This window comes from Heterocephalus glaber, unplaced genomic scaffold (genome assembly GCF_053883595.1).
Source record: "Heterocephalus glaber isolate CG9 unplaced genomic scaffold, H.glaber_assembly_v1.0 deba00001600, whole genome shotgun sequence".
NCBI classification, from domain to species: domain Eukaryota; kingdom Metazoa; phylum Chordata; class Mammalia; order Rodentia; family Bathyergidae; genus Heterocephalus; species Heterocephalus glaber.
In genome coordinates, this window is record NW_028258372.1 from 45,154,721 (window position 1) to 45,172,102 (window position 17,382).

General features: G+C 40.1%; 1 protein-coding gene across 15 annotated transcripts in view; it reads left to right on the plus strand.

Moving 5' to 3' along the window:
- Positions 1 to 17,382, plus strand: part of Syt14 (synaptotagmin 14) — a 243,251-nt gene that overhangs the window by 214,733 nt on the left and 11,136 nt on the right. For 11 of the 15 annotated variants that reach the window (XM_087194213.1, XM_004862011.3, XM_004862012.3 and 8 more), the window contains one exon: positions 15,881 to 16,070. The exons of 1 other annotated variant lie outside the window; for it this stretch is intronic. In XM_087194213.1, the coding sequence (XP_087050339.1) occupies positions 15,881 to 16,070 (190 nt within the window). Of the gene's footprint in view, positions 1 to 15,880; positions 16,071 to 17,382 lie in introns of those variants that run through there. 3 more of the 15 variants (XR_015444434.1, XR_002388526.2, XM_021242254.2) reach the window with 2 other exon arrangements.

The window sequence follows — 17,382 nt, forward strand, 5'->3', positions numbered from 1 at the left end:
GACTAAAGCAAAGGCTCTGCTGTCTGTGAAAAGACAGAGCAGTCACAATGCAGTGAGCTGGTCTCCGACAGGAGTGTCCCTCTAGTGCTGGGCGAATGTCCTCTGCCCAGCCCTCCTTCCTCTGGCTCCTCCTTCCCCTCTGCCCAGCCACTCGCACTGCGGGATGGACCCCTCTTCCCTGTGCTGTGAGTGCTCCTGAGCAAAACTGGAAAACCTCTCTGAGGAGAGCGGTTTCTGTTGTCTGACAGTGATCACATCTACCTGTTTCCTCCCATCAGGCCTCTCAATGACCTTTTGTCCTTGTCCCCCTTGGAGTTGGAGCCTCCATCGGCATGGTGCCTGTGCTAAGCAGGCCTTCAGTGAGCTTTGCGCTGCCAAGCTGCTACTTAGCGGTTTTATTTCTTTTATTGTTTCTTTCCGTAAGGGAAAACAGTAGGTGGCATATTATTTTTATGTCTGGCCTGAAGTCTAGGATTATGAGATAAATACATGTTTCTAAAAGTTATTCAACAGAGTGTAAATGTTATATTAAGATCTAGAGTGTAATGGCACGGTGGTTTTCTACCAGGATATTATCTACTACTTTTTCCTTAAATCCAGTCTTATTCAGGAAGCCAAACCTAGGCCTTACAGAATTCCTGCAGAAAAAATAAGATGCCATGGGAAATTAATTCACAGTTTAAAAAGTATAAGGTCAGAAGTTGGGCATGGTGATGCATGCCTGTAATCCCAGCACTTAGGAGGCTGAGGCAGGAGGATCACCATGCATTCAAGCCCAGCCTGCACTGCAAAGTAAGACCTTGTCTCAAAAAAAAGGAAGGAAGGAAGGAAGGAAGGGTCAAAGAAATGATCCACAATACTTGATAGTCGGCAGATCCAAAAGAGTTTATAAAATAACATGCTCTAAAAGCATAAAGATACAAAGAAGTAGTAGAAACCACAAGGAATAATACAAAGATGTAATTAATGATCATATAAACATCTAAAATGAAAAATCATTAAAATAGAGTCAATAAAAAATATAAACAAGAGGTCAAGGAATTTGGAAGGTACAATGAGGATATCAAGCATATTTTCTGATAAGAACCTCATAATGAGACAAGAGGAGGTGAGAGAGAAGGTCTGAAATACACAGCTATCAGACTGCAAAGCACAGGTCCTAAAGCGGGGTTATTAAGAGTGAGTCCACACCACACCCTTAGAAGATCCAGTGAAAGAATGAAACACCAAAGGCAAATGACGGAAGTGACCACGGAGCAAATGTAGAGGACAGCCAGCTTGGCCAGCAGCCCCAATGCAGGTTGGAAGCCAGGGAGTGGTTCGGGCTGGATGAGGCCCTAGGCGCAGGGCTGCTGCACCACCACAGCCGCCCTCCCCAGCAAGGACGAATGCCGCAGGTGTTTTCCGGCAAAGCCCAGACTTTCCCACCCATCGGCATTATTGGAGTAATTGCTAAAACATGAAATCAAGTAAACAGAAAAATACTAGTGAGGATATGGATGATTCCAGTAACACACAACAACTCTAATTTAATGGGTACTTGTGAGGCCTCTGCCTAATAAATTTTAAAACATGAACTTTCTTTAAGCATATGTAAAATATTACAAAAGTCAACCATATGCTGGACCACAAAGGAATTCCCCACAAATGCTAAGAACCAGTGTCATATAAACTTCATTCTTTGGCCACACTGTAATGAAATTAGAAATTTATTAAACATACCTGTTAGAACATTAGGTGCCAGGTGTTCTAGGTGTTCATTATACATTAGAGAAAACAAAAAAACTCAACTGCATCGAATTTAGTCCTAGGTAAGGGAGGGAAGGAGAGAGAAAACTAATAGGGTATGTGGCATGTAGGAAGTGAGGAGTGCTATGAGGACAAAAAGAAAAGGTGAGCAGGTCCAAGACTGCTGGCAGGAAAGGAGATGTCATCTGAAAAAAGAGGTGGGGAGGCCCCCTGGGGATGGGGCAGGTGGGAGGCTGGGAACGGCAGAGGAGCTGGTGGAGCACCTGGAGAGGTGGAGCTCCCACCTGAGCTGTGAGTACTGCACTTAGGGACCTCGAGGATGGGCTCTGAGCTGGGAGCCCGGGACCAAGGAGCAGAGTGGCAGGAGGCACCACGCAAGAGGCAGCTGCCCACCCCACCTGCTGGAGTCTGTGCCGAATCAGAAACCTGAGTGAAACACTCAGGGTCCAAGACTAAGACATGGGGGAGTTCAAAACATTTACAGTGGAAAATGCAAACACTGTCAGATTGGTGGGGCACATTTCTATTAGTATTACGAGCATCATGTGTGGCCATAAATGCATTTGTGAGAAAATAAGAAAGTGCAAATTGATTAGCTAACGTTCTCCGACTCAAGAAATTAGAAAACGGGCTTCCGGGTAGGCGTGCTGCAGCTCCCAGCATAGGGGAAGCTTCCGGGTAGGCGTGCCACGGCTCTGAACCCAGAGGAGGTGAGCCGCACAGCCACCAGGAACACAAATACACCCTACCCCCACCCCCTCCCACGTCAAAATGAGAACACAGGTAAACAAGCCACAGAACCAGACTTCCAGATCACCTACAGCAACCCCAAAGGGAAACAAAATGGAACACTCTGATACTCAATCACTTGGACTCCCTGAACTAGCAACGAAAGAGGATCTGGAAAAAATGAAATCAGAAATAATTTCTCACATAACAGTAAAGATTGTGACCATAGTGCAAGACATGATTAATCTAGAGAGGACACAGATTAAAAAATAGAGGAGCTGAGGAACATGACGGAATCCCAACATAGGAAACAAATGGAATCCATAAAACAGATGCAAACAGATTTCCAGGAGATTAAAAACTCCATTGAAAGTCTACAAAGCAGAATGAGCCAATGTGAAGACAGAATTTCAGATATAGAAGATAAGATTGCAATTAATGACCAGGAAAAAAAAATTCTTTAAAATTTTAAGGGACCATGAGAAATCAATCCAGCTGCTGCTAGATTATGCAAAGAAAAATAACATAAGACTGATTAGAGTCAATGAAGAAACAGGAGAGAGTGCAGATGACATTGAAAAACTGTTTACAGAAGTGATGGCAGAAAACTTCCCAAGCAGGGGAAAAGAATTTGACATACAGATAAGGGAGACATATAGGACTCCAACTAGCCTTGATCAAAAAAAATCTATACATAGGCATATAATTGTTAAGATTCCAGAAACCCAACAGAAGAACAAAATTCTACAAGTAGTTAGAGAAAAGAAACAAATCACATACAAAGGAAAGCCCATCAGAATCACAGTAGACTTCTCAATGCAAACCCTCAAGGCAAGAAGAGCTTGGAGTAATGTGTTTCAAGCCCTAAAGGAAAACAACCTCCAACCCAGATGGATGTACCCTGCAAAACTATCTTTCAAAATTGATGGTGAAATAAGATACTTTCATGACACAGAGCACCTTAGGAACTTCATAAATACTAAACCAGCACTCCAAAAAATTTTAGACAAAATCCTAGGAAAAGACAATGAGGATCACAACCCCAGGAAGCCCAGCAGAATGAATCAGCCAGGCACAACAAGAAATTAAAAGCAAAGGGGGAGAATCCAACAAAAAGAAAAAGTCATGACAATGATAAGTCATTACATATCAGTTATAACCATCAATGTTAATGGTCTCAACTCACCAATGGCAGAATGGGTCAAGAAGCAAGATCCAACAATTTGTTGCATACAAGAAACACACTTCAAAAAGAAATTCATAGACTGAAAGTTAAAGGGTGGAAAACAATACTCCATGCAATGGGAACCTGAGAAAAGCAGGAGTAGCTATCCTCTTTGCAGATCAAATGGATTTCAAACCCACACTGATTAAGAGACACTAAGAAGGACACTACATCCTGTAAAGGGAACAATCCGAGAGGAAGAGATGACAATCATAAATATCTATGCACCAACCACTAGTGCACCCAACTATATAAAACAAATACAGACATGAAAAATCATATAAGCACTAATACAATAGTAGTGGGGGACCTTAGTACCCCACTGTCACAAATAGATAGATCAACTAGACAAAAAACAAGCAATTAAATACTAGAACTCAATCAAACTATTGAAGATATGAACCTAACAGATGTTTACAGAGTGTTTCATGCCACAAAATCAGAATACACATTCTTTTCGGCTGCACACAGGTCATTCTCCAAAATATAGACCACATACTCACTCATAGAACATATTTAGGTAAGTGCAAGGGAATTGAAGTTATCCCCTGTGTATTATCAGACCATAGTGCTATGAAATTGGAGATCAACAGCAAGAGAAACTGCAGAAACTTCATAAACACATGGAAATTAAACAACACACTTCTGAATAACCAGTGGGTCACAGAGGAAAATAAAGAAGAGATCACTTCCTTCAAATAAATGGCAATGACAGTACAACATATCAGAATCTATGGGAAACAATGAAAACAGTCTTATGAGGGAAATACATAGCAGTGAATACTCAAATTAGGAAAACAGAGCATGCCCAACTAAACAACCTGATGCTGAACCTCAAGCTTCTAGAAAAAGAGCAGGACACACCCAAAGGTCATGCAAAGGAGGAAATTATAAAGATCAGGGCAGAAATCAATGCAATGGAGACTTAGAAAACAATACCAAAAAATCAATGAAGCCAAGAGTTGGTTCTTCGAAAGAATAAACAAAATTGACAAAACCTTAGCCAACCTTATCAGAAAAAGGAAAGAAAAGGCCCAAATCCATGCAATTAGGAATGAAAAGGGTGAAATTACCACAGACCCAGCAGAAATTCAGAGAATCATCAATACCTACTTCCAGAATCTATACACCAATAAGATGGAAAACACAGAAGCAATGGACAGATTCCTAGACACGTATGAATTACCAAAATTGAATGAAGAAGACCTAAAAATTCTAAACAACCCAATATCAATCAGTGAAATTGAAAACGTAATTAAAAACTTATCAACCAAGAAAAGCCCAGGTCCTGATGGCTCACCACTGAATTCTATAAGACATTTAGAGAGGAACTACTGCCACTACTGTTTAAACTCTTCAGTGAAATTGAAAGGGAAGTAATACTCCCAAAATCATTCCTGGAAGCAAACATCACCTTGATCCCCAAAGCAGAGAAAGACCCAACCGAAAAAGAGAACTATAGGCCAATCTCACTCATGAACATAGATGCAAAAAATCCTTAATAAGATACTGGCAAACAATGCAGAAGATCATCAAGAAGATCATACACCCTGACCAAGTGGGATTCATCCCACGGATGCAAGGATGGTTCAACTTATGCAAATCAATCAATGTAATACACTATGTCAATAGAACCAGGGACAAAAACCATATTATCATCTCAATAGATGCAGAAAAAGCATTTGACAAAATCCAACATGCATTTATGATAAAAACCCTACAAAAAATCAGAATAGATAGACTCTACCTCAATCTGATAAAAGCCATCTATGAAAAACCAACAGCCAATATACTAAATGGTCAAAAACTGAAGTTCTTCACACTAAAATCAGGAACAAGACAAGGATATCCACTATCACCACTCCTGTTCAATATAGTTTTGGAAACATTAGCCACAGCAGTTAGACAAGAGAAAGAAATAAAAGGAATAAAGATAGGTAATGAAGAAGTCAAATTGTCATTATTTGCAGATGACATGATACTCTACATAGAAGACCCCAAGAACTCCACTAAAAGTCTTCTGGACTTAATAACTAAATTCGGTAAAGTAGCTGGACACAAGGTAAACACACAAAAATCAATAGCTTTCTTCTACACGAACAACAGACTCACTGAGAGAGAAATAGGGCAAACAATTCCTTTCACAATAGCATCCAAAAAACTGAAATACCTAGGAATCAACCTAACAAAAGAAATCAAAAACCTCTTCTCTGAAAACTATAGCACTTTGAAAAAAGATATTGAAGGGGATATCAGAAAATGGAAAGACATCCCTTGCTCCTGGGTTGGAAGGATCAACATAGTGAAAATGGCCATACTTCCAAAATTGCTATATAGATTCAATGCAATCCCAATGGAAATCCCAGCAGTATACTTCATGGACCTTGAGAAAACAATCCAAAAATTTATTTGGAACAAGAAGAGACCCAGAATAGCAAAAGCAATTCTAGGTAACAGAGACATGGTGGGGGTATTACAACTCCCAACTTGAAACTATACCTCAAAGCTAATGTGATAAAAACAGCATGGTATTGGCAAAGAAACAGACCTGAAGACCAGTGGAACAGATTAGAAGATGCAGAAACAACTCCAGACATACTCAGCCATCTCATCTTTGACAAAGGAGCCAAACACCCTCTGTGGAGGAAAGATAGTCTCTTTAATAAATGGTGCTGGAGAAATTGGGTTTCAACTTGCCAAAGACTAAACCTAGATCTATATCTCTCACCATGCGCTAATCTAAAATTGAAATATATTATGGATCTTAATATAAAAATAGAAATGCTGAACCAGCTGGAACAGAGGTTAGGTAGAACTCTTGAAGACATTGGTGTAGGAAAAGATTTTATGAACAAAACCTCAGTTGCCTGTGAACTATCACAAACAATCAACAAGTGGGATGTCTTCTTATTAAAAAGCTTCTGCATAGCAAGAGAAACCCCCAGCAATTTTTTTCCAGCAGGAAAAAAATCTTCACCTGCTGTACCTCAGACAAAGGTCTACTATCTCGAATCTATAAAGAACTTAAAAAAATCAGACCTCCCAAATTTAAAGTCTCAATCCAAAGATGGGCATCTGAAATGAACAGACATTTCTCACACAAAGAAGTAGAAATAGCACATAAACATATGAAAAAATGTTCAACATCACTGGTCATTCGAGAGATCCAAGTGAAAACAACGCTGAGATTCCACCTCTCTCCAGAAAGAATGGCTGCTGTCAAGAAATCAACCAATAACAAATGCTGGCAGGGCTGTGGGGAAAGAGGAACCCTTCTCCACTGCTGGTGGGAATGTAGATTGGTGTAACCACTGTGGAAATCAGTATGGAGATACCTCAAAGAACTAGGACTGGAAGTCCCATTTGACCCAGCTATTCCCCTGCTGGGGATCTTCCCCAAAGAATTAAAAGAATCATACCACAGTGATATATGTGCACCCATGTTCATGGCAGCATAGTTTGTAATAGCTAAAACTTGAAAACAGCCCAAATGCCCATCAACTGGAGACTGGATAAAGAAAATGTGGATTTTTTATAAAATGGAGTACTAAGCCATCAAAAATGAGAAATTAGAGACATTTATTGCTAAATGGTTGCACATTGAGGTGTTACTTTTTAAGTGAAATAAACAGGACACACATGTGTAAATATTGAATAGTTTCTCTACTGTGAGAAACTGAAAGTGTAAATAAAGACCAAAAGGTATAATAGATAATGTGAAATAGAAAAGGGGCAAAGGGGAGGGGGAAGTGGGAGGGGTAGGGGAAAGGAAAGAAGGGAATGGAATTAATATGAGAAAATGAAAAAATGGAAACAAAGTCTTTGTAAATAGGGAGGGATGGAGGGGTTGAAGGGAGGGCAGGGGAAGGGGGAAAAAATAAGAACCAAGAGATTATGTAAAGGTACAAATCTCCAGTGATGAATGTCATTATATTGTACATCTAAAATATACCAGTAAAAGGATATACAAAAAAAAATAAGAAATTAGAAAAGAGGAGACATAGAAATTAAAGAAAAATTGTAAAGCGATTTAACAAAAATGAAATTTGGTTCTTGGAAATCAGTAATAAAATAAATTATTTTAGTTGCCTTCCTCTAGTTTTATGTGAAATAAGCAGAATTGAGGGGGAAGGGGACTTGATGCTATAGTAGGATCAGGAAAAAAACACTTCTATTTATAGATTTTTCTTTAAATAATATAAGCACTTTAAAATTGAACATACTGATTAAAATAATAATGTTAATATGTGATTAAAACCTAGGAAATATTTCAAATATTTATAGGAACAGTTTTGTTTTAAAATGAAGAATATGAATCTTTACAGTTAATTTCCTCCTGAGCATTCTAAGCATTCCTATATTATTTTATCTGGATTGAAGAACACTCTTGTGCAATGCTTTATGTAAAGTTATTGTGAAAATTTTATTCTTTTTTTTTTGGTGCCAGCGATCGAACTCGGGTCCTTGGGCTTACGAGGCAGGCAGTAGAACCACTGAGCTAAATCCCTGGTCTTTATTGTCTTTATTTTTATCAAAGATTTCCCATAGTTTGAAACACTTGAAGCAGTAAAATATAAAATAAAAAAATTAAAATACAATAGATAAACCTCTGGGAATATTGATCAAGAAAGAATGCATTAAATAAAAAGGAGATATGATCATCAATTCAAAGGCTATTTCAAAATCTTAAGAGAATAAATTTTAAAATTCAGAAAATAAATTTTCAATCTTAGATGAAATGAGCAATTTTCTTGAAAAAACACAAATTTCTAAAAAGTGGTTTAGGAATGATAGAAGGCTTATTATCATTAAGTAATGTCAATCAGTAGTCAAAAGCTTCCTTAAAAAGAAAGAAAAAAGGATAGTTAAGCTTCAGAGGTAAGTTTTACCTAACTTCAGTGGACCAGTAACTCTAGTCCAGCGTAACTGTTTCCAAGCATGAAGAGAAATGTACCCGGCTTCTCCTTGAAGGTGTGTGTAAGATAGTTGACACCAGCTAGAAAAGAATAACACTAGCCAGTTCCACTTGTAAACATACATGCAGAAACCCTAAATTAAACATTTTTAAATTGAACTCAGCAAAAATATATACGTATATCAATCACATAGTGTGTAAATGTATGTGTATGTGTGTATATGTGTGTATAGGTGCATGTGTGTATATATGTGTCTGTGTGTAAATATACTGCCAGATTCGGGCTAGTAAACCCTGTTAGATAAATGAAGACACGAGACAGAGAATGTCTTGGGAGGCAGGAGATTTCTCTGGAATGGAGTGAAGCCCCAAACTGACTCAAACCCCCAGATTTATTGGGGAACGACAAAGGCTGGGTGCAGATGTTTGTTTTAGGTAGCAAGGCAGGCCAGCAAGGTGTGGTGACAGCTTGGCTGAATAATTAACTTTTATCTGACTCTCCCCTTGGGAGCTTCCTTATTTTCCCTGTAAAGCCCATCTCTGCCCGAGCTGGCAGAACATCCAGTCCTCAAGACGTTTCCACTTCTCAGAGTTAGCACCTTCTGCCTCCCAAGTCAACCCGAGAAGACACTGACCCTCGGGTGTGTCAAGGAGTTCCACATCATATATACATATACATTCATTCCTTAAATAAGTGGTGCAAGAGACCATAAGAAAAGACACTTTATAAACTGGTCTCATGAACATACCTGCAGAAATGTCAAATCAAATACATATGTTCATACTGAGTGCAGCAGAAGAGTGTGTGTACCTGTATGCACATGGATGCATGGGGATTCTCGTCACAGTGGGAGCTTTTCATGACCACTTTCACATGATCCTGTAGTCAAGTGCTGGTGACATGAAATATTTTGCTTTTGTTTTACAACTAATTTTTCTTTTAAACCTCCTTTATCAGATACATTGATTTTTCTGAGTGGACTGTGTGGGCTTATGGAAGGACAAGGGTTTATACTTTATGAACTTTTCCTTATAGGGCCTGAATGTCAGAGCTATGCCCGGGATGATGGACAGTCTCTCTCATGAAGTCACCTTTTCCATGGGTCACACACCAAACCCAGGAAGGGCCTAGAAGAGGGTCATGACGGGCAGCAACAGCAGTGGCACCAGCTCCGCAGCAGCAGGGACAGTGGGACAGAGAACTCTTTTATATGCCTAGCACGTGTAGCTTCCTCTTGTGTCCTCAGGACCCAGGTTGCACTTGGGGGACCGACTGGACCATGCACCTCTGTGCCTCTGTATCATCCATTTTTGTTGCGTCGGAATCCCCAAGGCAGGCCTGAAGAAGGGGCTTAAGCTCACAGTTTGGAAGCCCTGGAGTTCAAACAGCAAGACCCTTACTCTGCCAGGTAACCCCGGGGCTGCGTCCCACAGCACAGATGTGTGTGAACCCTGTGGGTGGGCTTCCTCTGTCCTCATAAAGCCACCAGGGCCCAACCATGGGGGCTCCACCCTGGTAACATGATCTGATCACATCCCAAAGGCCACCTCCGAAGGCCAGTGGTTAGATAGTTACCACCTTATTGACTACGACTTTGGGGCTTAAACTCTTTCGTGACTTAGGGGCCACAAACCATAGCACCAACTTTATTCCAAAGCCCTGGAATTACATCTTAGTGGCCCTAACCAGTCAGTTCTAGGGCTTGGGTTTGAGCACTCATTCTGGGTACTGTCTTCTTTCTCATGAAACTCATAGCTGCTGGGAGCTGACTCTGCCTGACACTGAAGTCAAATTTGGGGAGCAAACCTGAGAAAGGGATAAAGAGGAAATGGTTCCTAGTGACACAGGTGAGGCGTGGATCAGTGAGTGCCCGAAGCTCCATACACACTGTAGTGTGGTATAATCCTGCAGTCCCTTGTGCTGCTTAAGTCACTTCAAGTTGGGTATTCTGTCACTTGTAACCTGAAGTATGCCAATAAAGCTTCTTTTTTGGGCAGACTAGTGTCCAACACCACTATGAATTTTAATCTCTCTGTGCCCTGCTGTCTTCAGCAACTGCCCTTCATCCAGGTCTCCTTGGTGACCCGTGTCACCCCTGGCAACACGCAGACTGGCTCTCCTCCTCCCTGGGTCCTGCGCTGTTCTGCTTCCCCTCCTGAAGGTCGTCACCTGTGGTCGTCTCCTCCTTCCACAGTTCCCTGGGGCTGGGAGCGCTCTCCCAGGAGAGGGACCCTGCCAGAGATGACACTCACTGCTAGACCAGCTCCAGCCTTGCAGGAGGGGCTCCCTGCCTGACCCTTGGCCACTGAGCCTGGCTGTGTGGTGATTCTGTCACGTTCTTGTTATGCCCAGGGGTCTCCTGGGACGGCCACGGCTCCGCCATCTCCATGGGGAGCTCTGCCGACAGCACTTTGTCTAAGGCAGAAGTTCAGAAGGGACACTCAGAGAACAGTATTTCCCGATGTATATTTCAGCAGGACCGAGGAATATAGGAAGTGGTCACCAGGGGTTGTCATGTGCTTCTGCTTTCTTGTCAGAATTCACACAGCCAGTAGAGCGTGAGGCCTGCCCACCAGTCTCCAGGCTGCAGTCACTGCTCCAATGCGGCTCTGGGGCCTCCGTGCAGATTGGCAGCTGTGAGGGTCACAGCCGATTGCCCAGAAAAGTACTGCACTATGAAAAATGTGTTCCACAGTGTTCCCCGCCACAGACGCTGGTGGCGCAGCAGCCTGATGTAACAGCACACCAAATGTGTTCAAGCGTGCCTTTGATGCTGTTTTCATAAGTGATGATATACCTCAATTGAGACTTACTAAAATTATGTTTTTTCCTCCAACTGTTATAAAAACACATCAAACTGTGTATTCTGTGCACCACTGATTTAGGGATATGAGATGTACACTCCTTTTGGTTTTCAACTCTGTGATTTAAAGTTAGCTTTGAAAATAGATTTATCTCTCTGAAGATTAGTCCAGTGAGTTCTCCTTCATTGCTTACATAGCCAGCAGTACATTTAAACTTAAAAATTTATGTAAAACTTTAAAAAAATTTTTAAATTACACTGTTGTAGAGAATAGTGTTGTAGCTTACACACATACACACACACACACAAACGCTTTTCTTTTAAAGCCAGATAGTAAATAACTTTAGAAATCTTCAAAGAAAATCGTACATTTTATTTTGCTGTGTATATAGTGTCCTTGGAGCATATACTGTAATTATTTTCTTAAACCTTTTTGCTTGTGAAACCCAACATGTATTAGAAAAATCTAAAAACCAGAAATGGTCCTACCCAGTTGTTAAAGAGTAACTACCGTCCAGGTGAAGAATAAAAATAAAATCAAGCAAGTCCCCCGACCTCCCCTGCGGCCTTCCCGGCCCCTGCCCTTCCCCTCCCTGCCCCCCGTTAGTCACCACGTCTTAGCCTTCCTGTGAAGCACTTTCCCTGTCCTTCTCTCCACCACCTGCTCCGGCTCCCGGGATCCTACAGTGTAGTGCCTAGTCGTTTTTGTTGTGGTTTTGGTTTTGGTTTTTGAATGTACAGAAATGCAGTTTTGCTGCTAAGTGTCCTTTTGGGTCCCACATTTCTCGCCCAGTTGTATTTGTAAAGTTGCAGTGGCTTTCATTTCCATGGAATTCAGTCTTCCACGCGCAGCACCAACGACCCACTCTGTTGTTCGGACCCAGTTGAGCGACACTGGTCCAGGGATTCCTTCATACCTCCTGACGAATGCTGCGCTGTATGTGGGAGTGAGTGGGACTGCCAGACCCGAGGGTGTATTTTTAGCGTTTTTAAAAGTAGAATCCTTTACACTCCCACGAGAGGGATATGATCATCTCCATCTCTGTCCTCCCATACTTATCCCATCTGCTTGTTAAGTTACCTCCTGGTTTGAATTTCCATTTCCCTGATTACTAATGAAATTAAGCAAATGCAGAGAAGCATGTTGAGGTTCTTGTTGGAATAACATTTAATCTATGGATTGATATGGAGAAAATGTTTTTTAAAACTGAGCCTTCTAATACATTGCATAGTGTATCTAGATAGTGCTGTTCAGTCTCTCTTAGTAATGTTCATTGTTTTGTGTGTAGAGGCATTACATGTTATTTGTCCCATTCATTCCTAGGTATTTTATATTTTTATGTTATAATTGTTATTTTTAATTTTATTTTCAGATTTGTTGCTGATGTGTAGCAATATACAGACCTTAAAATTTTACCTTTGTGTTCAACTGTGATTCTGTAGTTTGTTTAGATTTCCTGTATATGTACTTATGTAAGCTGGACATAAGGATAGTTTTATCTGTTCCCCTTCCAAATTACGATACTTTTTTGTAATTTGTTTATTAGTACATGCTCCAGGGATAACGTTTACCCCCTTGTGGGGAGCTGGTGCCTGCACATAACACATCTCACTTCCATTCTTACCCCTCCCTCCCTCCCTCCCTAGGACCCCTTCCCATCTGAGAAAGCTCTGTCTCCTTACATTTTATCATCTCTCTTTCATTTTGTTCTTTATTTATAATTTGAGTTTCTCATATAAGAGAAACCATGCAATATTTAAGCTTGTGTGTCTGATTTATTTCACTTAATGTTAAGGTCTCAAGGTGCACCCGTTTTTCTACAAATGACCCAAATTTATCTTTGTTTATGGCAGAATAGTACTCCATTGCATGTAAATACCACCTTTCTTTAACCATTCATCTGTTGATGGACGTAAAGGCTGCTTCCAAGATTTTGCTATAATGAACTGTGCCGCTATAAACATGGTTGTGGAGGTATCACTGTAATATGACGTCTTTAACTCTGGGGAAGATATCTAGAAGGAGAATAGCTGGATCAAATGGAATTTCTCTTTTACTGTTTTGAGGACTCTCTGTACTGATTTCCATAGTGGTTATACCAGTTTACACTCCTACCAACAGTGTAGGAGTTTCTTTTTCCCCCACACCCTTGCTAGCATTTGTTATAATTTGATTTCTTGATGATATCCAGGCTTTCTGGGGTGAGATGGAATCTCAGTGTTGCTTTAATGCACATCTCTCTAATGGCCAGAGATATGTCGGGCATTTCTTCATGCACTGAGTGGCCATTTATTCTTCATCTTCTGTGAAGTGTCTGTTCATTTTACTCACCCAATTTTTGATTGGGTTTTTTATTTTGAGGGATTTAAATTTTTTTGGAGTTCTTTACATGTTCTGGATATTAGTCCTCTGTCTTAGGAATAGCTGGCAAAATTTTTCCCCATTGTATAGGTCGTCCTCACTCTGTTGGTTGGCTGTTTTGCTGGGCAGAAGCTTTTGGGACTATAACTTTACCACCAGAGTCCTGTTCACAAAGCCTTTCCTTATGGCTGTGACCTCAGGAGCTTTACCTTCTAGCAGGTTTTTTAAATTTCATTTTATTGCCTTTAGAAAGACTAGGACCTTCACTTGTTGGGATTTCCACAGTAGTAGGGTGGCTAGCAGTTGTAGTAGTTGGCGGTTTCAAAGAAGAAATATTAAAATTTTTTCTGTTAAGTATGGTATTGTATGTTGCTGGATTTAGTTTGCTAAGGGTTTATTTTGGGTTTTTGAATCTAGGTTTATGAATGAGAAAATCCTGTAATTTTCTTTTTTTATAATGTCCTGTTAAACTTTAAAGATTTTTCTAGATTCTTAAAGGAAATTGAGGAGTCCTTCCTCTGCTATCTAGAAGAATTTGTGAAAGACTAGCAAAATTAGTTAGAATTCACTAGTGAAGCCATCTGGGCTAACATTTTTTAATTTTTGTTTTGTGTGTTTATTTTGGGAGGAATTTTAATTACAAGTTCAGTTTCTTCAGTGAGACTGTTCAGATATTTTATTTCTTCTAGTGTCCCTTTTGTTAGATATAGTTTTTAGGAATATGCCCTTCTCATCCAAATTTCAGATTTATTGGAAGAAAGGCATTCATACAACCTCCTATCCTTTCATCCTCCATGGAATATGCAGTGATATTTCAGTTTTCATTCCTGATTGTTGTTATTTTACCTTCTTTCTCTCTTGTCTCTCTTTTTTCTTTTCCTCCTTTTTCCTTTTTCTTCTTTTTCCTCCTCCTCCTCCTCCTCCTCCTCCTCCTCCTCCTCCTCTTCTTCTTCTTCTTCTTCTTCTTCTTCCTCTCTCTCTCTCTATCTCTCTCTCTGAATAAGACTCTTTAGAAACTTACCCATTTTGTTAGTCTTTTCACTTGGTTACCTGTGGGTTACTTTAAAGTTTATTCTTAATATTTAAATATATAGGGATTTTATTCTTCTCTAGAAAATAGTTTGGATTTCTAATTGACAACATATAATGAATCACTATAATCTTTTGAAATTGTTACTTGTTTTATTTTTATAAATGTTCTCCTGTGTGTTTGGAAAGTATATGTTCTTCAGTTGTTGGTTATGGTGTTCTGCATGTCACCGTTAGGTCACTTTATTATTGTGATACTTAGGTCAGCATCCTTCCGCTATTTCTCCGACCACTGGTCCGTTCCTGAGAGGAGTGTGCAAATGCCCCCACTGATTATGGTTTTCTTTATTTCTCTTTGTAGTTATGGCAACTTTTGCTTTCTGTGTTTTGAGCCCATGCTATGAAGTGCAAGTAAATTTGGAATTATTTTATCTCCCTAATACATTGAATGCTTTATCACGATTAAGCGTGCTCTTTATCTTTAGTAATGGCCATAGTCTTGCAGCCTGCCATGACTGATACTAATGTAGCAGCATCGGTTTTCTTGTGGTTATTATATGAATGCTAAATTTAATCATCCTAACTTTTCCGCATCTCTGCGCTTTAGATGTTGACTTATAAACAACAGATAGTTTGTTATGTTCCCTCAGTCAGGGTATACCTATCTTTGTCTTTAAAGGCACAGTTAAGATGTGTTATGTAATTGAATCTAAATTGGTATCAGTTTTTTAAGGTTGATAACTCTTTAGAGAACAATTTTTCACATTCAGAAAATAGTTCATTAGTATCTAAAAGTCTAAGAAATTTGCCTTCCCTGGTTTGCATATTAATATGCAGGAGTTTATGAAGTTTAGCATCCCCTGTCACTTCTCTGGCTCCTGTTCAGTGAGGAGAGATCCAGGGACTGAAATATCTGAGGCCAGTGTCTCCTGTCTGCGTTTGGAGAGTGTGGTTTGCAGGTGTCTTCACTGTAATTCACCTGCCTAATTTCAGGAACACGGCTGTAACAAAGTATCTCTGAACATGCCTCTTGCGCAGTCCTGTGAAAATTTGGATTTGGTTTGCAGGGCTGTGACTCCCAAGCGAGTGCGTCAGAGGTGTCCTGCAGCGAGAGCGTGACCTCCTGTCAGTCTCTGGAACGTGGCTCCGTTCCAGAGATTCTCATTGGCCTGCTTTACAACGCCACCACGGGAAGGTTGTCTGCAGAAGTGATAAAAGGCAGCCACTTCAAAAACCTGGCAGCAAACAGACCACCCAGTGAGTGAGAACATGTTTTAATTCTAACGCTTTCTGTACTTAGGGGACACTCAGCATTAGAAGTTTCAGTCCTATCTTTGCAGTTTTAATCAGTCATATCCAAATGGTGAACCGTCAGCTAATCTGTTTTATGCTTTCTATTTCCACTCATTTGGGAAGTAGAAAAATTTGAAATTCAAAATATTAATTGTATGGTGACAGGAATTTTAATTTTTCATAGTGTTTGCAGAATAAATTAGTCCTATCATAGTCATTATCTTTTAATGACAGAAAAAGTTATAGGTTTTTAAAAAGCAAATAATGTTCACAAATACGAACAGAAATGTGTCTAGCTATTATTGTTAACTGAAGATTAATGTTATTTTCTGTCTGTGTGCAGCCCTATGAACTAATGTATTTACTTCTCTGTTTCCTGTAACAATTTGAAGCAGAAACTTCCTGCACATTTTTTTTTCCTTTAACATTGAGGAGGCTTGGGGTAGTGCTCAGTGTAGAGCACATGCTTAGTGTGCACGAGACCCTGGTTTGATCCCCAGCACTACAAAAAGATAAAAACTTAAGAAAAACAAGCCCATAAATTAGTACTGCCAGCCGAGGCTCTTCTCCAGCAGAAGGAAGGGAGACAGGATAAGCAGAGCTTGCTGGTTACCGCCTGGCCTAGGCCAGAGCCCTTCTCTGCTCTCTTCACTCTGCTCTGTACTCTCTTGGTTCAGGATGGTGCAGTGGGTCCTTGGAGTAGAGAAGTCGACCCCAGTGTAGCTCTGAAACTGTCTGTTGATATCCATCAGCGGTAAACTGGGAAGAAGCAACGTCTCTACACCTCTGTGACATCAAAACTGTCAGTGCTCAGCACGGAAAACATGAAAGGAAACCTTAATAATAACGCCACCTTACAGATTTCCCATAGACTTGCTTAATGTACTCTTTTTTACTCCACAAATTGCAGCTACTAAAGAAGGGGAAACTTTGTCTATCCTTAAAGTAAATTGACTTTCTTCTAAGTGTCATAAAAATTTATTATTCAATGGAGGTGAAAAGTCCTAAAAATACGTTTGGATTATACCAAGTAATGTTGAGAAGCCATATATATATATATATCGTAGAATGAATCTATCCCTGAGTTAAAAGTCTGGAGGCTGAAGTACATTCGTATTTCTACTCTTAGACAAATGATCTAGGTCTATTCTTTATTGGTAAAGGGAAGGTCATGTCTTGCACAGGGTTGTGAGGCTCAAGATTGGACAAAGATGCATAGAAGACAGAATTATTATTACGCACTTTTTCATTTCAAAAGAGAAGTGCAGTGGGAGGA